Source organism: Blennius ocellaris (genome assembly GCF_963422515.1).
Source record: "Blennius ocellaris genome assembly, chromosome: 2".
NCBI classification, from domain to species: domain Eukaryota; kingdom Metazoa; phylum Chordata; class Actinopteri; order Blenniiformes; family Blenniidae; genus Blennius; species Blennius ocellaris.
This window is the reverse complement of record NC_137651.1, coordinates 10,644,613-10,666,151: the sequence shown is the minus strand read 5'-3', so window position 1 is coordinate 10,666,151 and position 21,539 is coordinate 10,644,613. Positions and strand designations below refer to the sequence as shown.

Below are 21,539 nucleotides of genomic sequence, written 5' to 3'. Positions count from 1 at the left end.
ACGTGCTTTCCGATGACCAAACCAATTTAATATTTACTTTTCATCATCTTAATAGTCAGCCGTTGCAGAAGTACTTCTGGTGCCTGTCCCAACCTTGGATAAATGGTGAGGGTTGTGTCAGGAAGGAAAGCCAAAGTAAATACGCAGATCTAACGCCACTGGTTCTGTTGACCAGCAGGGTGCGGGGTAGAATGTGGCTGTTGGAGGTAGTAATCCACTGTGACGAGCAGAAAGACAAAGAAGATCATCCTGGCGAGCATGAAGCACAACACAAAAAAAATCCTACACAGGCCACTTCACAGACCTTACCTCATAGTTTAGAGGAGATATGAAGAAATGCAGATAATAAAACTCTGCGGTGTTTTCTGAATTGTTTCATCTGTCACTTTGTTTTCTGTAGCATTGTAGGGAAAGCCACACAAAGTCTGTGTACTCTTACATGACTTCATAGATTTCCTTTGCTCTCCTTCAAATATTTGATTCGAGGAATGTACCCAATAAGGGTCGCACTGAAAAAAAAAAAGAAAGAACCCAAAACACTAAACATGGTGCTGGTTTGAAGTCTTGGCTGGTTTGACATCTCAACATTCCTGTTAAATTAACATCCAGCTATGCATTTTCATCATGACTCAGTGAATTTTCTTGTGTGCCACCCTTGTAGCTATTGGGCAAACATTCTTATGATTTTATCATCTTTCATGGAAGGACTCCTTTGTCTCCCACAGGTGAAACAACAGCTTTGGAGTCTATGAAAGGCCTTTTTGTGGAGCACTTTGATTCTGTTACATAGCCACTATCAAACTTTAGGAGAAAAAAAAGGCCTTACTAAGGCAGTACTTAGTACATTCAGATGAGGTATTAAGTTTCCTTTCTTTCTCCACCTTTCTAATTTTCTTGTAGTCAGCCTTGCCATCTCTCACCTGTTGTTCTCATGATACCTGAGACAGTCGAGGTTCATTGTCTGATATGTCACAGATCACATGCTGGACAGCCAGACTCTACCAGAAACAAGACGTGAGCTTTCGAATGCCTCCGTTCAAGCATTTCGCTGTGGATTTCCCTTCGGTGAAATCAGAAAGACAAACAACAGTCTACAGTTGAATTAGTGGCTATCTGGAGGCTGTACAGAGGGATCATGTTTACCTCGCTCACCATCTGTTTCTGTATCTTTGGACACTTTTATTCTGGCGTAGATAAAAGTAGTATTGGGTGACTAGCACGGTCAGGTGATTTTAAAAGTAGGAGTTTTTCAAATAAAACAACAAAATACAAAATTACAAAATGTCTCATGCCAGTAATTTCATAGAAACAGTGAAACATTTCTATTTTAAGATTTATTACCAATAAATAAACAGTAAAAATGAAGCAACTTTGTTTAATTCTTCAGAATCTTGAAAATCAAAAACACAGTATGTTAACAGAGAAATTTCAGTTTTCTTCAACCAGAGAGCACAAATAAATCAAAATTTTAAAAAACTACTTATACTTTTCAGTTCATTAGTTATATCTAATATTTTTTTTTTGGTCTTTTTTCCCCAAATATATTCAAGCCAGTTAAATTCTGACATCAAATAGGTGGAAATGTGATGACCCACAGCATGTGCATTGAGGCTATGTGTGTTTTTATAAATGGGGCCAACTCTGGCAAAACTCCCTCTGCTCTCATGTGCCTGTGGGTTTAACCATGGATGTTGAGTCCTTTCTCACAGAGCATTTCACAGAATCACAGCGATTCCTCCCAATCACTCACACAGTCAAAGGGAACAAAGAGAGAGCTTGAGATAACAAACTGGGCACTGGGAGGACAGCGTCCTACGGGGTCTTCTTTGGTGTTAAAGGTGCCTTTCCCACAATTTTCTAGCACTGGAATTCCTTTTTTTTTTTTTTTTTTTTTTTTTAAAGACTTGGATTGTTATTTTGAGGGTAAGCTTACCTCAGCATGTCTTGGGGCCCATACACACATGTTTTAAGTAGTGGGACTGTAGGCCTCTGTGATTCAGACAATGGGAGTCTGTCTCTTGGTACAGTGTGACAGTCACCTTGCCAAAAAAACTCCTCGGGTGGGATCCATGAAAACCATTATGTGAATGGAATTTTGAACATCATTTGTCTGTTTTCAACACCATTTATCATTTCACATCACTTTGATTTTGGGTTTCTGCAAGACTCGTTCTGGAAAAGACCAATCCAGTGTTGTGGAGAAGGACACCCTGCTCCCTGGTGCTTTAGCAATCATCGAGAGCACAAACGCTAAGATTGTTATCGCTGCATTTGTTGATCCATGTGCATTCCTCTTTGATCACATCGCCTCAACAAAAATTGTATACTTTGTTGAATTGGCGCTTGGGAGGAGAGCAAATAAGCACACTCAGGAGGGAAGTCACATCAAAGTCCAGCACCAGCGGCCTTCACAGCTGTAAAGGCAAAGCATCTCTACCGCCGCTGCATCAGCTAACGTGCCCCAGTTTAACTGCCACTCTAATAAAAGGCCGTAATCTGGAAGGAGATTAGTGGAGGTGGATAGGAAGGCGTCGTTTTGAATGTACCGTGTTTTTGATGAAGTCAACTATGATCATGGAAATGATTACACAGGATGGATAAATGACTGCATGTCGTTTGTTTGTGAAGCAAGAAAACACATCTATTACTTTATGTCATTTTTAGCTAACTGATTTGATAGTTTGAGATTTTTAAACTCCAAAACTGGCTTCAAGATCAGCGCTTCAGAGTCGTCTGACTCCTCTTCTTTCAACTCCATGATGCAATAAGTGTGGATGGTTGCAAATTAATTAATATTTTGTAAAGAAAATTATAAAAAAAAAAACCAAATGTTTATTCTAAACATATGATTTTACCATCACTCACAAGCCAATCCCCCACAGTAACTTTATTTTTAAAAAAGAAAATCTTTTATCAACAATTGACTTTGTTTCCTCCCTTTGCTTTATTAATTAAAAATACAAAATGTTCCTCTACTAAATTACAAAATCACAAGGTCTTTCCTCACAATAATCCAACCACATGCCATCACATAATAAGGCCATTAGACTTAAAAAAAAAAAAAAAAAAAAAAAGAAAAAAAGAAAGAAAAAGTCTTCATACATGTGGCCCAGTGGCCAATTTTCATTTGTGATTTCAATTTGTGTCAATGAACATTAAACCTTGACACAAAAAGCCCATGGAAACTTGCAGAACATTTGGGAAAATAGGTTGCAACAACTTTTGTCTCTTATTCGGCAAATCATTTCCGAATAAATCCCCCAGAAACTGTGAAAGAATGTCCCGTACAGAGAGGATGGAAGAGGCACCTCATGGGGGAGATCAGTGTCTGTTGTTAGGGAAATACTGAGATCAACAGAGTGGCAGGCACACAGCATTTCCCCTGGAATTTTCTACTTTCAACTTAGAAGTTGAACTCCTGAAAGAAGATGCCAGCGATGCCTTTGCTTTTGATAAATGTGTTTATTCTCAGCCTGGATTTTTATACGAAACATCTGGATCTGGGCCTGGGTCAGACCGTCATCACTATTAGATGGAATATAGGCATTGCCTGCAGTCACAACTTATAGTAAACAACCTTACCCAGTGTACGTGTACAGGGGTTTACCTGCTCACACAGTGAGCAGGTAAGTATTTACCTGCAGTCTGTCAGGTTGCGCTGCAACCTGGTGGCTGAGTTGCATCACCCTATGGAGTTGAATAGAACCGAAATGCCGAATGTCGAATGCCACAGAAAAATACCTTGAGAGGGAAGCTTGAAAGAGGTGCAGGTGACGTGTGAAAGCCGGGACTCGTCTTTCCGCCGGCTGGAGCGCGAGCACGCCCAGTCACACGTCACGTGGGTGGAGATTAGGTTTCCCGGCAGATAAGCGGCATACAAACGTTGAGAGAGCAGGCGGGCATCGCGACCGTGGCTGGAAGGAGGAAGTTACGCGTTAGAGAAAAGCCGCTCCCGCCGCCTTGTCAGCTTGCAAGTGAGAAGTTGTCAGAGTCAGTTCACCGGCTGAGCATCGAGTCCCGAGTGAACAACGGTTAAGTTACCGGGTGGGTCTGGACGATCGCGTCATGGCTGACAACAACGACAAGGAGGGAAGGAAACCGTCCAACGGCGAGTCGCATCTCGAGCCGTTGGCCAACGGGATGAGCCACAAGAAGAGCGGCCCGGAGCCGCTGTCCCAGCGGCTGCTGCGCATCGCCAGGGCCAACTTGCTGGTCATCCTCACCGTGGCCGGGGTCATCGTCGGCGTCTTCATCGGGCTCGGCGTGCGCAACGTGGACCTGACCATTACGCAGAAGATCTACATCGGCTTCCCGGGCGAGATCCTCATCCGGCTCCTGAAGATGATCATCATCCCGCTGGTGGTGTGCAGCCTGGTGTCCGGGGCCGCCAGCCTCGACCCCCAGGCCCTGGGCAAGCTGGGCGGCTGGGCGATGCTCTTCTTCCTCGTCACCACCCTGATCGCGTCGTCCATCGGCGTGGTGATGGCCTTCATCATCACTCCCGGGGCTGTGACGGTGGACAAGCCCGCGGGTTTGAACGATGAGATACCTGCTCACAAAGAAGTTATCGACTCCTTTCTGGACTTGATCAGGTGAGTGTAAAAGACAGGGAAACTACCTCGGAAGCCCCCCACCCCCTCCCCTCCCCACAAACTAACGTTTCCCCTCTGTGAACCATGTGATCGTAAGAGCGGCACGCGGCGTGGATTAATCACGGTGTTGTAACTCCAGTTGCATCAGCCCTGTTAGGACTCCTCCACAAAGCTCATTCCTCCACTCAGCTACTGCGCTTCTTAACCGGATTCTGGTATTTGCATATAGCCGCTGCTGCATCTGCCTCTTTTCTTTCTTTCTTTTTTTTTACGTTATCCCACGTGGAGTCGAAGGACACGTGTGGAGTTTTCCAACACGCTGGGAAACGTCCTGCTGTGAATGCAGGGACGCGCTGCCCCTTTACGCAAAGATAAGACCCCCCCCCCCCCCCCCCCCCGACACACAGGATTCAACATGATTTATTACACCTTAAATAGTCAAACCCCAGCAACCAATTGTCCACAAGTAACTTAAAACTATCTGTAGTTGTATAATAATTGAAATAATTCTTATTTATTTAAAAAAAAATGTAATGTCCTAATTTCAGAGGAAAGTTTGTGTGCCTGCCTCACCTCAGTGTTTCTCTGGCACAAGGCTGATCTCCATGAGGTGCCTCTCCTATCCTCTTTGTGTGGGACATTTTGTGCATTGTTTTGCAAATGTATTTATTTATTTAAAGACTTTTGCGGAAAGGTTTAGCCGAATCATTAACAAAAGCTGTAGCAACCTATTCCCCACAGTCCTGCACGTTTTGATGTGCTTTTTTGTGTCCTTTCTTTAGTTAGTCACGTGCAACAATTTACAGTATTATTCTGCTCAGAGCACCAGTCAGCACAATTAAGTACATCATTATCCTTTAAAAAAAAGTTTTATTTTAAAATTGAAAAACAAATTAAACTGGACATGTCCACATTGCTCCATCCATCCAGATTTCATTCCACCTGTGGTCACATGGTAGCTGGAGCCCAGGACACATTCTGAATAAGTGCTGGTGGAGAGAGAAACAGTCAAGCACACTCACATTACACAGACACGAGTCATCAATATTACTCAGAGTGCATATCTTTTGACATGTGGAAGGACACTGGAGTGTCCAGGTAACATGCATACATTGAGAAAGTGAGTGGAATCGCACTAGAATATCTTATAGAGGCCAAATAATGATGACCACAACAATACTGAGTGGTTCATTCGTTTGTTTTGCTTGTACAAACCAGGATGACGGCATTTGAAACCTGCTGAACTTGTTTCTCTTTAGTATCTTCTGCTCTGAACTTGTTTGGTGTCCACACATTTGTCTCCTTTTTTTTATTTTTGCCAGTTAATCTCATCTATGAGATGTGTCTTTTAAGCCTGGCACACGCTACAGGATTTAAAAAAAGATCTTCACAGATTTGGAGACCACACACTTGATGATCACAAAAGACAAATTGCACAAGATCTTCCTCTTCTGGTCTGATGGTGTGTTTTGTGACTACAGAGCTAACCAATCCTTCAGCAGAGTATCTATAAAACTATACATATAGGTCTATGTTCTTCACATGCAATGCTCCAAATTATGCAGAGTCATACCATGACTCATGACTTCACACCAAGTCACTGCCGACTCTTCTCGGAGCAGGAAACACACTGCAGGATTTCTCCTCGCAAAATATTGAACATGTTCATTATAGAGGATCTCCCCTTCCGACCAGATTGGACCAAATAAAATCACTCTTAAAATCAGCCGCGGTTTTTTAATTTTTTTATTTATATATATATTTTTGCAGACATGCAGGACTTTGCTCCTAATGCTCGGGAAGGTGAGATCGAGATCAAAATCATTCCGATTATCCTGTAGTGCGTGCCGACCTTTTAGATACAAAATTTTAAATGAACTCGTGGCTCATATGCCACCTCATCTCCTCGAGAGTGAAAAGGGAAGCAGCTATGTTTAGAGCAGGTAAACACTCGAGTCAGCCTGAATCAGTGAGGTGGCTACATGTCACGCAGTACTTCCTCGGGAGGAAGTTACCCAACAGTTTCCATGGGGTGCAGGTTATTTTGCCTCCTCTTAATGGCGCCTCTGTTTTTACATGTGGAGGGTGGGGGGGGGGCAGACATTCCTTATCTGTGTCAACAGCAATTCGGTAGATTACATGTTACGAGAAGTTGGTGTATTCCACCTCAGTTTGTAGACGTGGCCACACATTAGGTATCATCATGGCCTGGAAGAAAGGCTTTGGAAATGTCCTCCTCCAATATTGGTGAAACCCTGCTCTGTATTTAGACTAAACAAGGAACATTTGAAGGTGTATTTTAGGCAGAGTGATGACAGGCATCACGCCACCATAGAAGGGAATAGGATGAAGTAGGATAATAGAATAAATGTCCACCGGTACTTTTTCTTTCTTTCTTTCTTTCCATTGTTTATAAGATTTATAGATTAAAGCAGCAGTTTGAACTCGCAAACCAAACTTGGATAACAAGTTTATTGTTATTATCTGCCCTTTTTTTATTGATCTGCCTGTAGCTGCAGAGTAAACACATTTCAATATTTGAGACTGTGCAGCATGCGGACCTGATGACAGGTCTGTTCCTATGCTTTTTGGAAGGCTTTACTGCTATGTGCAGTGTACACAGCTGCTTCCTATCCTCCACCCCATTTTCTAGGCTCTCATGAGCTCTACACCTGACATGCAAGAGTAACGGTGCGTAGTGAAATGGTCAGAGGTTACCATTTGTGTTTTTTGAAGAAAAGCTTGCATAACTGTATTTACACTTTCTAACAACTTTATCTGCCTTCCAGTTCTCTGTTTGGGAATAAAGCGAACTTTACAGTTTCCCACAGAAAAGCTTGTCACGACCTCACACTCATTTGCACGCCGTGCTAATCGGGACAGCGGGGGAAGCCCGTGCCTCTCATTAGAGCGAGTCCTCTCGGCGTGTGTCCCGCTCAGCCTGGACTAGAAAAGCTGTGTGGATGTTACTGGCTGAAAGTGACAGCAGGGCTGCTCATCGGAGTGTTCAGGACTGCCTGTCCATTGTTTAGACACACACAGCAGAGCACAGCCCCGACTACATACCAGCAATATGTATCAAGTTTTCACCGCAGCCGCTTCAGCGTCCCTGTTGACATTTCTTATCTGCTATCATAAACCGTATGCTTGCATTCACAGGAGATGGCCAATATTTACTAGTGTCGGCACCTGTTGATTAGTCGTATTCAGTTATTTTGAATATGTCTGGCATCCCGTGGACTCGCACTCAACATGAGTTAGTTGATGTGATTAAACTATTGTAACACTGTCAAAAGGCTAATTCTCCTGTAATGGATTTAACACAGACCACGTTAATAAAAGTGGTATATATTTGGAGAGAATGGGGGGAAAAAAAGTATGAGTACTCAGTATGAGTACCTTAACTGGTACGTAATCGCTTTTTTTATTTTGTCAATAAGTTATAAAAAAAAGAAAAAAGTGCTTGCTGACGTTTGCGTTGGTGACGCTGTGTGTTTGTCTTCCTTCCATTAACCACTTTCGTAGGAATCACGGGGTGTGAAGCCCAACGTTTCTTCTCTTTATCATACGCATAATGTGTCCACCGTGTGTTCCCTGTTCAGGAACGTGTAATAAGTCGCGGGGAAGACGTCAGCATAGCTCAAGCCAAACAATCGGCAGCCTGACAACAGGGACGCGCCCACCTAACATCACGTGACCGCACCGTGTGTGCCACTTGTTGTCACACCACGCTTGTCCGTTCTCTTTGTCTGTACAATAGTCGAGTTTATTTATATTGCCACAAGTCACGTGGACATGTGGAAGCGCCTTCTTTTACTCACTAGGGTGAAGAAAACAAAAGGATTGGGGGAAAAAAAACAAACCCTCAAAACAAACAAACTCTATGGGGGGGAGTTTTAAATGTTTCCTTCCACACCTTCTGCCAGGAATTTGAAGGTCACACACAAAGAAACGGAAGTAAAAGTTTCAAATCTGTATAAGCAACTTCATACAACTTTAGAATCGATGGAGATAAATGATCTATCAAGATCATTATAAGTTACAGTTGTGTTCCTGCCAAAAGCAGTGGCAGTACACCGTGTTCCTTCATAATTCTTTCATTACTGATCGAGAGAACGATGCTGGCGCAGTTACAGCCGTGATGCTCTGGTCTTGTTTTAATGTCTTGCGAGGTTCTTTATGAAGTACACAATAGTACAGCTTCTCTTCCCATCTCAGCGACTCAAAATACATTTGAAAAAATAAATGGTGTCCAGCTTATTGAGCCTGTTGCCAGTCATGTGCTGTTGTAATCCAGATGCACTGTGCGTCCAACAAATGGGAGTGAATGGGTGCAAAGATCTGGTAAAGTTCATGCCTCATTACAGTAAAGCTATGACAGATTACTGGAGTATCGGGGCCAAACCGGGTTTCATGCATTCTTTGGAGATTTAAGATGCACTTGCATGTATGTGACAATGTGTGCATATATGTGTGTGTGTAGTCGTTTGCACCACAACTTGAAGGAATACAGGCACAGAGGAATAACTGGATTAATCGCTAAATTCTCTGGGCTATTTCCACCTGATCGCCCTTGTGATCTTTCTTTCTCTGCTCTGACTGTGTCTGATGATAGGAGAGAGCAGAGCAGCAAGATGTGACTCGTCTGATTGTTTTGAACTGACCATAACGGCAACAGAAGTCTCTCTGCCTTGTCTCTGAATGATACTTAAAAATAAACCGGCTTTGTCTGGCCCATGGCATGTGTGTTCATAGATTTGTCCAAACACATCAAAGCTGTTTGTACTGAAGGAGTTGTGACTTCAGCTCCGCTTTATCCATGGTATGTGAATATAAAGACCCAATGAAAGCCTTGAACTATGGTGCAGCATTCGCCCCCAGTTCAAGAAATATGTAACCCGTAGTTCTCTATGGCTCTGTCTTTTTCCTTTGCCTCCAACGGGGTAGCTCATTGCACGCCAAGCTCGGGTATTTAAAGTATTGTTTTCCTTTTTCTTCCTCACAGGAACATCTTTCCTTCCAATCTGGTTTCATCTGCTTTTCAGTCGGTGAGTGTTTGATTTAAAAACGATCCTCGGCACAGCCGCAACCTGGACATTGTGTCGCGGGAGTATTGAAAGCAGCTAAACTATAAACCGCCGTCTCTTTTCCAGTATGCAACGGGCTACAAGTTGGTGAAACTGAATGGCACGGACGGCAAACCCAACATCACCGTTGAGAAGGTGGGCAAAGTCACTGACGTTGGTATAAACCCATCTGCGCGGCGAGCCGTGCCGTTAAAAAGCCGGTTGTCTTCTTTCTGTTTTCCTTCGCCAGGTCCCCATTGGAACGGACCAGGACGGCATGAACATCCTTGGCCTGGTTGTGTTTGCCATCGTGTTTGGCGTGGCTTTGAGGAAGCTCGGCGAGGAGGGAGAGATCCTGATCAAGTTCTTTAACTCCTTCAACGAGGCCACCATGGTGCTGGTCTCCTGGATCATGTGGTGAGCGTCTTCATCGCGCCAGTGGAGAGTGGCTGCCGTTGTGCCTGCGTCAAATGTGAAGAGTCAGCCTGGCCTTGGTTCTTGGTTGTGATCCTCACGCAGCAGCTTCATTTCGTTCGTCGTCCGATTCATCGTTGCACTCGGGGAGACACCTTGTGTTTATACGGAAAATATTTCATGTTTTCACTTCTGTGCCCTCAACCGTTCTGCCGGTTGTTGCAGCACAGTGAGGAAAGGAGCTTTAGTTCAACTGAGCGAAGAGGCTGAGGAAGTGAGTTTGTTATAAACATTTAAAAGCTCACTTTATCCACTTGAGTACATCTGACAAATAAGACGGTTGTAGTGATCCTCTTGCCTCTGAAGAAGAAAAACAATGATGTACTTCTACATACATTTATAGGCATTCCTCCTCCTTGCCTTCGTCGTTCCACCAGATCCCCCCTTGCCTCACGTCTTTACTCTCCGTCTGTCTGCAGGTACGCTCCTTTGGGTATCATGTTCCTGGTCGCTGGTAAGATCGTGGAGATGGACAAGGTCGGCGCCCTCTTCGCAAGCCTGGGAAAATACATAGCCTGCTGTATGATTGGACACGCCATCCATGGCTTTCTGGTGCTGCCGGCCATCTACTTCATCTTCACGCGCAAGAACCCATACACCTTCCTCTGGGGTATATTCACGGCTCTGGCGACGGCTTTCGGCACGAGCTCCAGGTAGAAACCTGACCGCTTCGTTCACACGCCGACTCGTCTGGTGGTAGATTCCCCGCTCAGCCCCTCTCGCTCACCGTCTGCCTCCGCAGCTCCGCCACACTGCCCCTCATGATGAAGTGCGTGGAGGAGAATAACGGCGTCTCCAAGCACATCAGCCGCTTCATCCTGCCCATCGGAGCGACGGTCAACATGGACGGAGCCGCCCTCTTCCAGTGTGTGGCGGCGGTCTTCATCGCCCAGCTCAACAACACTCCTCTGAACTTCATCCAAGTCATCACCATCCTGTAAGTACGGGAGCGGCCGAGACGGTACACTTGCGCAAAGTTCATTGTCGGTCTGATCTGGACATTTCCCTTGCTCTTTCGCGTCAGCGTGACCGCGACGGCGTCCAGCGTCGGGGCAGCGGGTATCCCCGCTGGCGGCGTCCTCACCCTGGCGATCATCCTGGAGGCAATTGGACTCCCCACCAGTGACATCTCTCTCATCCTGGCTGTTGACTGGCTCGTGTAAGTAAATGATCTTTATTAGACACTAGGTGAGGGCTTATCAACCGCTACTTCAAAGCTACTGAGCCAGATACATTCTTTACGAACCTCCTGGGTGATAAGAGTTCTCGGTTCACCGTCGACGGTAATGAATATTTATGTGTGTAAAGGAGAACAAACGTAGTTTTAAACGGGGTGTGAGTTGTGGTGAAAGCAGGGGAAACGGGGACAAAAAAAAAAAGTCTTTACAAATGAATCATTCAATAAAATTCTCAGAATAAACAAGATAAATTCAAAACTATTATAAATGCCCTAATTGCCGAGCCTTGGTATTTAGAAAGTCCATCATCTCACCAACATTTTCTGCTCAGTGTGAAGCAAACCTGAACTGTGCGGCTGATAAAGAGAGGAATTATTTGATTCACATAATTCAACGTGCACTTTAAAAAAAAAATATATATTTTTTATTACTGCTCATCAAACGTCAAAGTCATTAAACATATTTTCTCCAGACGCTAAAGATGGCAGCTATAAAGTCAAATTTGAATTGGACACTAGATGGCGCAACACTAGCTGTGGGGGAGATCTTCTACTGAATGCTTCAGTTCACAGCATGACATAAGACCCTCTTATAAATGGTGTTTTATATTGCACTTACAATTTAGGATGGTTAAAGTTTCATCAGCTATTTTTGGACCTGATTTTTACAGCATTTTCTTTCCTACAATTTCAATATTTCAGCCGTTTTAAGCATTTTTACTCTTTTGAAGCACTTTTGTGGGTTTGAAAGTTTTTTTTTCTTTTTTTTAAGCTGCTTTTCGCTGTTTCCCTCATTTCTTGTGTTTTTAACCAACCCCCCCCCCCCCCCCCCCCCCCCCCATTTTAGCCATTTTTAATTGTGCTTTTTTTTTTTTTTAAACTCTTTTGAAAATGACTGCGTGTGTGAACGACATGAAATGTTTTATTTAAGGGGAATTTTGTGAAAGGATCAGGGAGCCACTTCAGGCCAGTGACCGAGCCAATAAGGTCATTGTAGAATATTTGTAACAATCTGTGTTGTGTACATTCACAGTTTTTCCACTTGTTTGCCGTCGTTGAGTGAATGTTTTGGTATTCAACGCGGTGCCTTTCCCTTCCTGTCTCCTTCAGTGACCGTACCTGCACGGTGCTGAACGTGGAGGGCGACGCATTTGGCGCCGGGCTCCTGCAGCACTTTGTGGACCGTCAATCCAGGCAAGAGGGAACGTCGCTGAATGAGGTCAGACTCGAGGGCGATCCGTCGCCGCCCCCCGAGCAATCGCCGCTCATTGAGAAAAAAGAGGGGAGGGGCCCGAAGGGGGATTCTCCCATCGACAGTGAATCCGCTCTGTAATCCAGCTACTGACATTCTCAACTCCCCATCCAGTCCTGGATTTCTCTTGTGACACTCCGGCAAGCTGGATCCTCACGGTCAAGACTCCCTTTTTTTTTTTTTTTTTTTTTTTTGCCAATTCTGCCCTGAAAAGAGTACATGGAGGGAGGATGGACATGCGCACCACAATGCAAGGAAACGCTCTCTGATCTTAAAACACTTTTCACGGGGAACAGCTACTAAACCTTACATCGGACGCTCCGAACCTGCGTCGCACCCGATGACATGTTCTGAGAGACTCTGTGAAGCCCATGAGCCCGTTCCCCCAGGCCGGCAGTCGTGCTGCTTCAGGTTGTTCTTCATCAACTTTGCAGTGAAAGTTTCATCACATCTCTGCGTTGCTTAATAAGTCACTCAGTTGTTTATGATTAAGCGGGACAGATTAAAGCTTATCTTAACTTGCTCACAGCAAATCAACAGTGAGACTCTGTCTTGGAAATTTCAGACATTTCTGACTGAAAAGTTGATGAAGTCCTTCCTATTTAATTTTTTTAAATGCACCCATTATAACAGTTTTCCCCTCCATCTTAAATCTATTTACCTCAACATTTGTGTTCAGATTGTCTTGTTGAAGAATTTCTGACTTGGATACTTTTTATTCTAAACAAAATACAATATTTGATTTGGATGCATGTGCATTTCCAATGCACATATCCAACATTATTGTAGTCACTTCCGTGCAGGTTTTGTTGATTAAATGAGAAACATTTCCAATTGCATCTCAAAAAAATCAGAATAGAGTAGAAGTTTTTTTTTTTTCTTTTAGGGTTAATTAAAAAATGTTTCACATTTATACACACACATCAAATTAATTATTCTTTACATTTTTGATAATGAGTAATAAAAGCTCATTAAGGCAACTTCAAATTTTGGGAGAAAAATACACAATATTCCCCATCACCAGCTTGAAATTGGTTTTAATTACCGAGAAATGCCGAAAAGAGTCTTGTTTTTACTGTTTTAAGTGAGCTTGAACGTTTTTATCGGGCCATTATTGTTTTAACTTTTCATGCACAAGGAGTTCTCGCGGTTGAACAGTTTTTCTGAAGCACACCAAATGAAGTGGTTTTCTTCACAAACGTCCCAAAGATCCGCTTTTTGTCCGACACACTTGCAATAAGTCAACACACACACACACATACGCCTGATCTTCGGTCTCTTCGACTGGTCTGGATCGCGTGACCTCAGGTTCAACTTTTGCTTGAAGACTTCCTCCGGCTGCTTCTGAAAGACCAAAAATCAAAGCCCCGGCAAAAAGAAAGAAGAAAATGACATTTTCTGGGAAGTGTGCTATTTTATTTCTTTAACTTTACTTGAGATGTTGCTTCTTTGTGGGTTGTGTTGGACGGCCACAGTCCTGCGTGTTCTTGTTCCTCCATCCTCCAAACGCACCTGAATGCATTGACTCTGCAGGAATGTAATGACTTTACTCAATGCAGTCGGGTGGATAACGAAGGAATGTGTGCAGAAATGTGGCCCTCCGGAACCGGGAGTGCCCTCCTCTTTTGTAAAAAAAACCACCAACAAAATAGGACAAAAAGGACCTGTCATGCGCTTACATGCATCTATAACTAAAACATTTTTCTCCCCCCCCCCGTTGGTTCAAATGAATGAAATTTGATTTGTAGAACTTAAGTGCACGTGAGCGTCTCGACTTATTTATACCCGATGGCTTTCAAGACTATAAACGTAACATGAAATACTTTTTAGGTTTTTAAGCTTTAGGTCTCTTTGTATGTGTGATGATTATTTGTAATTAATATTTATTTCTCAAATCAAAATCCAAAGAGTATTCTCTGCAAACTTTTGGATATGCTAGAAACTCCAAATTTACTTTTACTGTTGTAACTTTTTTTTTTTTTTTTTGCCAGCTCCTCAAATCAATTGGTTGGTGGAAACTTTTTTTTTTTTTTTAACTTGTGTTCCGTTTCTTTTCTTGTTTTAAGCTCGTTTATACTCGGTTGTCATTTTTGGAGGATAAGTAGATTTCTAGCTGAGGCAGAGATGAGTTGTATCGCTTGGCATTGAGCTCCCATGTTCAAACACTTTTAAATGTTCTTTTGTGTCTTTAACATCTGCTACTGCTCAAGTTGGAAGTAAGTGCTGCATATTGCCAGGACTGAAATAAGTCATGGGTTTCTTTTTTTTTTTTCTTTCCAAAGCTTCATTTTGTGCTTGTTTCGCTATATAGCCTATGAGGACATGTTTGAATACAATGTGGGCCTCATTTCTTATGTCAAGTCTTTATCTGTCACTGCAAAGGGCTAAACTAGCACTGCTTCACTATATTAACTCTTTTTTTCTTTCTTGGTGCAAGGTTATTGAGAAGTCATCATTCCTTAAATCTTACACCATGTTGATGTCTAGTTGAATCTTTGTGCGTGTTTGCACACAGTAGTTTAATAATTTTTTTATTACTGTGGGGCATTTTTTTTCAAGAAATGACCTAAATTCCCGGTTTCCATTTGAATGTACAGTTGATGCAATAAAGACCTTTTTAAAAAACAAACAAAAAAAACGTGAATTCAAAGTGTCTGCTTCCTGAACGTTTCCCGGCGTGTTTAGGCCTCATTACCTCGGTTTACAAGCTCCTAAATTGGCAAAATTAAATCATCACTGGGAAAACGAGACAGCTGTGTTGTGTTTCAGTCACCTTCAGATGTCGGATGACACTTGTTGAGAATTCACCGAGATCTTCTATGTTTTTTACACCCCGAAAATAACCACGCGCAGCCCCATTTACTGGCCTGATCTAATTACCGGCCCATATAGGAGCGCTGCCGTTCACAGGAACGTAAACACAACATGAACAGCTGCAGGAGCTACTTGAAAAGGCGTCACGATGCTGATTTCCATCAGTCGACATGCTTGTCATGAACAAGCCGGCTGCACCCCTGTCATAAAGTCTTCCACTCCCTGGACTTGGGCCATGTTTCCAGAAGATCTACAGTATTGCTGTGAGTTGGGGTGCTACAGCTTGAATAGTTAGTTGTGTGGTGCCACCTAGTGTTCAATAGGACTTACAACATGTGGCATTTATTCCCACATTATGAGTCTAAAAAAAAAATGGAAACATGTTTGTTTTTTTTCTGACTTGACTTCAGTTTGCATGCAATGAAGATTGTTATGCCTTGGAATTATTTCCAAGTCATAAAATATCGATATGTTATATAAATGTAGTTGTTTAAAGAACATAGATATGAGAAATGTGCATGGCAAATCCTGTCAGAGAAGACACACTATGAGTAAAACTTAAATTATGAGGAAAATGTAATTACATTTTTTATGTTTATTTTACAGTGTTATAAATATTTCCACTATAAATCTAAAGCAGTGGTTGGCCAGTGTGGTTCCTGTTTGTACCTGGTAGCCCACAGAGTGTCTTTCCACAATTGGGATTTGCTCATTTTAAAAAAAAAACTTAATCAATAACTAGTCAGAAAAATCAGCTGTGTTCACTGACTTTCAACTGTTGAGACAAATTATCCAGAGAAGTAAATTATTACATTCCCACACATTTTTCGTATCAAGAAAATCATTAATAGCTGTCTCTACATATATGCAAGTATTTATTGTCAAGTGTACAAACCTATAGTTCTGAAAATGTTTACAACCATAATTGAGTTGTATAGTATTTATTATTAATGCTCAAGGATGATAACTATGACATTCTCTATACCTGCTTTAGATAAGCCAAGTGGAAAGAAATGCAAGCAAATGTTAATTTCTAGAGATGAAGACTTATCTAAATAACATTATTGGCATCAGTTACTCAATCTTCACATGATTTCTAAATACTACCTCAATAATGAAATGACCAGTACATAATGTGTTAACTTATGAAATGATCAAAAAGTTACTATACTATTGTCTTCATCAGATGTGGAATTGTGACACTATCAGCTGCTCGACACGTTGCTGTTGATGAAGCTCTCACTTTGTAAAGGGTGGATGATCCCTGACTGAAAGTGTCTCAGTACTTCTTGTCACAAGATCGATATTATTGTTCGCGGTCCTTGTAGCAACGTTCCAGACTGTTGCCATCACCTTCTCTGGAGGGATCAGATTCACACACCTCCTGCAGTCTCGACACAACATAGACTCACTACTGCTGATTGGTGAAACAACACGACTTTTACCCGTCCATCCTTTTTTCTATACACTTTTATCAAATTTACGGTGTTGTGGGCCAGATTGGAGGCACTCTGAGTTGACGCTGGGTGAAGGCAGGGTTCACCTTGGGCGGCGGTCACGAATGTTTACAGGCAACACGTTTTTTTTTTTTGCTGTGTGAGGAAACCGAGAACGAGAACACACACACACACACACACACACACACACACACACACACACACACACACACACACACACACACACACACACACACACACACACACACACACACACACACACACACACACACACACACACACACACACACACACAATACACTCAGCAAGCCTCTGAATGGAACCGGGTGTCTTCTCGCTCTCAGGGAAATATAAAAAAAAAAAACAGCAAACAGCGAAACATGCTTGTCCAAATATAAATGGAATTCACCTATATAGCGCTTTTTCCACAGTTTTAACAGCCACCGGAGCGCTTTACAATGTTAGTCACATTCACCGGCTGCCATTCAAAGAGCTCAGTCTCGCCATTTAGAATCCAATGTCTTACTCAAGGACACTTTAGCATACGGTCAAATAGGGGATTGAGTCTGCAACCTTCAGATTGAGAGACCACAGCCACCCCGCCACAATAAAACTATATTAAGATATAAACTGTTACAATTTCTTTATTTTACTTAGACATAAAATGGAGCAACACCCTTATATCACACAACGCGACATAGACTGTGGTTACAGTGGTTGTTTTTGATCTATAACTTCCTTTAATTTCTTTCTTTTTTTTTGAATTAATACTATACAGACCAAAACTTCTGTTTCAGTAACTGCATGTGCTCATATGTTACACATGTAAATGGCAGATACTTATTTTGAATTGAAAACCGAGGTCTGAGAGGGCAATCGCTCATCCTCAGAAGGATGAATGACTGTGTGCTTAACGTGTCGCATGAAAACGTTCTGACCACATCAGACTTGTCGTCTACCAAAAGGCATTGAAACGCAAACATTCATTCATAAAATGTGCAAAACCGAAACAGTGCAAGACAAGGCAATACAGTTAGAAAACATAAATACATCTTGAGGACAATGTCACTTATTTCACACAAATAATTCCATACAATAAATCTGATCCCACTTTGGATCATTGACACTGCAGAAAATGAAATATTTCAAAACATCTATTAAAACTTTCAGCGGGAGTGGGAAATTATTTACTAAAACCAGTTTTTGAAAACACACAGTGTACTGGACGTTCGTACACTTGTAAATGGATTAAAATTTGCCGTCACTCATAATTGGAGGACAACAATTTGTTCAAGAAATAAATACACTGCTGTAAGCTGATATAGCTACAGTATAAGGTAACAGCAAAAGCTAGTAGCTGGTACCATGATGTTGTTCCAGAACTATGAGGTCTTGTGTTCTGAGTTCGATTATTAAAAAAAAAAAAAAACCTGTACCACCTACAATTTGCTCCTATCAAGTCTTTTTTTTGCAGGATTGGGGTACTGGGGGGTTTCAATCACCCCCTCCCCAAACTTCAGTTCCAAGAAGGCTCTGTGGTTATTGGGGCCGTACGCTGTGATGCCGGCAAACGTCATGGGCACCAGTGGCTGCAGGAAGTGTTCGGGGAACTCCGTGTCTTGTTTGTGCTCTGTCCACGTGTCTTTGGTCATGACACCGTTGCGCGAGTAGAACGGCCACAGGTCCACGTGCAGGTGGTTGGCCTCGCTGTACTGGACTCGGTAAAAGTCTCCCTCCACTGCTCGTTCCCACACGTAGCCATTAGCATCAACCAGGGAGCCCGAGTCCAGGTTCTTCAAGTGGTCACAGTTGGGTATGTCCTCCAGGTAGATGCCCAGGTCCACGTCGTAATCCCACGGGATGATGTCCTGATGGCGAACGGCGCCCAACAGGGTGCCGCCCTCGAGCCAGTAGCGAACGCCTGAGCTCTCCAGAATGTTGATAACGTATTTGGTGGTTTCTCTGAGTGCTCGCAGGCAGCATGGAGGTGTCCAGCGGTCCAGGTAGAGATAGTCTGGAGTGTCATCGTGCACGGTGCCGAAACAGCGCGGCGTCTCTTTGCTGCAGCCGTACCACTGCTCCTTCCCTTCGGGGAGCATGAGGCGCCTCAAACCAAAGCTCCTCATGAGCTTTCCCGTGGCCTCCTTCAGCCGAGTGTCAGCTTTCCACTGGTTGTGAGCGGAACTGAAAAGTGGCCGATGGGTTGCGGAGAAACAGGGGCCTTCAAGCAGCTTGACCTTCCAGCCTCTCAAGGCCGTCTGGACGAAAAGCGAGGAGAAGAGGGGTCGTCCCAGAGGGACAGAGAGGTTAAACAGATCCTCGGTGCGAATGAGGACGACCGCATCGCCCTGCAGAGCTGTACACACACTACCGCTGCTTCCAGAAGCAGCCGGGGAATAGGTGGCCGTCCACTCTCTGAGGTTGACCCGCAGATGAACACACTGCACTGCAGATCGAGCCAACACGGGAGCGGCAACCAGCCTCACCGGGCCCCCACCCTCTCCTTCCAACTCCCGGATCAGCCGCTCGACAGCCCGAGGTTGCTCCAGCTCCACGCCGTCAGGAACCAGCAGCACAAACTCTGTCTGGACATGAAACTCTGGCCGATGAGCCTGTGGTGGCTGATCCGGACTCGGGGAGAGTACTAGCAGCCGAGCCCCATCCGGAAGCACCAGCGGAGGGTATGGAGATGAGTCAGACACAGCCAGGAAGGGAAGCTCAGGTCTCTGCTGCAGGAAGGAAGTAGCCACGTCCCTGACGTAATTCTCAAAGTTTTCAAACTCCCGAAGAAGAACGGTCACACGCGGGGCCCGGCTGTGTCCCTCGACTCCGGCCGCCCCGGAATCACCAGCTCCGATGAGAACCCCCAATCCCCCTCCCAGACTGGAGGCCGGTAGGGCAGACTTCCTGGTGCCTCTCCCAAGCTCTTTTCTCTTGTCCATCATTTGCTGCTGGGCCCGGGACACATAGTAAAGGATGAGGAGATTGAGGATGATGGCGCCAGTTAACAGGCCCTGACAAAAACTGATACGCATGGCAGCTAATGTTTGCTTCCAGTTGCTCTCAGGAGATGAATTTAGGTTATATTAAGATAATCCACCGGTGGCGTGTGGGTCCCCATCCGTGTTAGAGTTTATGTGAGGGAAATGAAGACAGCCTGTAAATGGCAGAAGAAGAAAAAAATGTCACTGTATCTGTGTGTTGCATCAATTACACCAAAGTTTGCAAGTAAATATATACATGTATGACTTTCTTCACTGCATAAGACTTGGGTAAAAAAATGCCAACATGAAAACAATGAGTGATTTATTCAGACATGTGCTTGAACGTGTATTACTAAAACGTGAGCATCAATAGAGTATGTATGGTAGGCTGAATTACCAATCAATACAAGCAGGCTCGTGAACTGGAACGCAACTCACCTTGATTTTAATGTCAGTATTACTTTTGAAGAGGATTGCAGGATCCATGCCATCAGAAGCAGCGTTAAATCATTTGACCATGTCACAGCAGGTTGGTGTGGATGTCATGATGCTATTTCAGCCAGTTCTGCTCGCACTGGAACGAACCTGGCGTGATCGGCAGCAGTAAACGCGCAGATTCACACGCATTACTGCTGGTTATTAATGTGGCTTGGGTTGGAAATAAGAGTCTTACATCGCGCAGTACAGTGGTGATCAGGATATTTCATCAGCACGCAGGTTATTACGAATATCGACCAGAAAGCAGGAGCACGGAGTTAGCATGAAGCTAACAACGGGGCAGGTCTCCGTTACCGCAGCAACACAAACACTTCCGGTTTGAATCCTTCAGAATGAAGGCACACTTTTCTCGAAACCCACACAAAAAAGGTTCAGAGTCAATGACGACAGAAAATTATGCCAATTCTTACGTTAATTCAAGTACTCTGTCTGTCTACCAGACAGGCAGGTTTAGGGAGGTTCTGAATAGATAGCTGTAGTGAAGGAGGACATGGGGATCCTGGAGCGGCGGAGAGAAAAGTGGGGGCAGGAAGAATGATTGCTTGAAGAAGGGAAACGCAAAGGCCGAGAAGAAAGAGTGATCAACAAAACAAATCTGTGACCAAAGCGTGAAGTCAATCTGTGAATGTGTTGAGTAAACACTGACGCCAGCTGGGAAAGTTGAGTTAATTCTTATGAGTAAGCATGAATGTCTGTGGTCACAGCGATGGAATTTCCAGATAGTAAGAAATAAGAGAACGTTTGTTTTTGGCTTTGTAAATATTCAGATTTTCCAAAACCTCCAAGAGGATTCTTGTTCTCCATCCATCCATCCATCCATCCATCCATCCATCAATCCGTCCTCGCTAAAACAATCAACCTCCACAGGCCAGGCCAGTATTAGAACATATGGAATTATCCCTGTGAGGTGAGAGAACTGACCACTGTCCACCGTGTGTGAAGTAATCTTTTTTTCCCCTGAAACAATACCTTCCAATGTTTTTTTTTTTTTTAATTCAGATAAACTACGTGATTTTATTCTGCATTTCAGTTAAAAGGTATTATGAAGGGAAGTGAACTCCACTGGGGGATATTTTCTGCTCACTTGACTGTCCTCAAATCGTCCCGGGTCACAATATGGCAGGAAGTGCCCTCTCCTGGCTGTGCAATACACAAAACTGAGCTCTTCATTTGTCACCTCCCCGGGCTTCACCAGCAAACACCAGAAGGAGGAAACAGATCTCGG

General features: G+C 43.6%; 2 protein-coding genes across 2 annotated transcripts; one reads left to right on the top strand and one right to left on the bottom strand.

Annotated features, from left to right (window-relative positions):
- Window positions 1–3,407: 3,407 nt before the first annotated feature.
- slc1a5 (solute carrier family 1 member 5) lies at window positions 3,408–15,176 on the top strand. Its single transcript, XM_080504167.1, has 8 exons — window positions 3,408–4,592; window positions 9,598–9,640; window positions 9,746–9,814; window positions 9,909–10,075; window positions 10,552–10,785; window positions 10,875–11,069; window positions 11,157–11,291; window positions 12,420–15,176. Exons 1-8 carry the CDS (start codon window positions 4,066–4,068, stop codon window positions 12,640–12,642), a joined length of 1,593 nt encoding a protein of 530 aa, XP_080360293.1. The 5' UTR covers window positions 3,408–4,065; the 3' UTR covers window positions 12,643–15,176.
- Window positions 15,177–18,271: 3,095 nt separating this feature from the next.
- On the bottom strand, window positions 18,272–19,867 carry fkrp (fukutin related protein; the record flags this gene model as incomplete). The annotated part of the gene is made up of 1 exon (XM_080504060.1): window positions 18,272–19,867. The coding sequence occupies one exon, from the start codon at window positions 19,865–19,867 to the stop codon at window positions 18,272–18,274; it is 1,596 nt and encodes a 531-aa protein (XP_080360186.1).
- Between the last annotated feature and the right edge of the window lie 1,672 nt (window positions 19,868–21,539).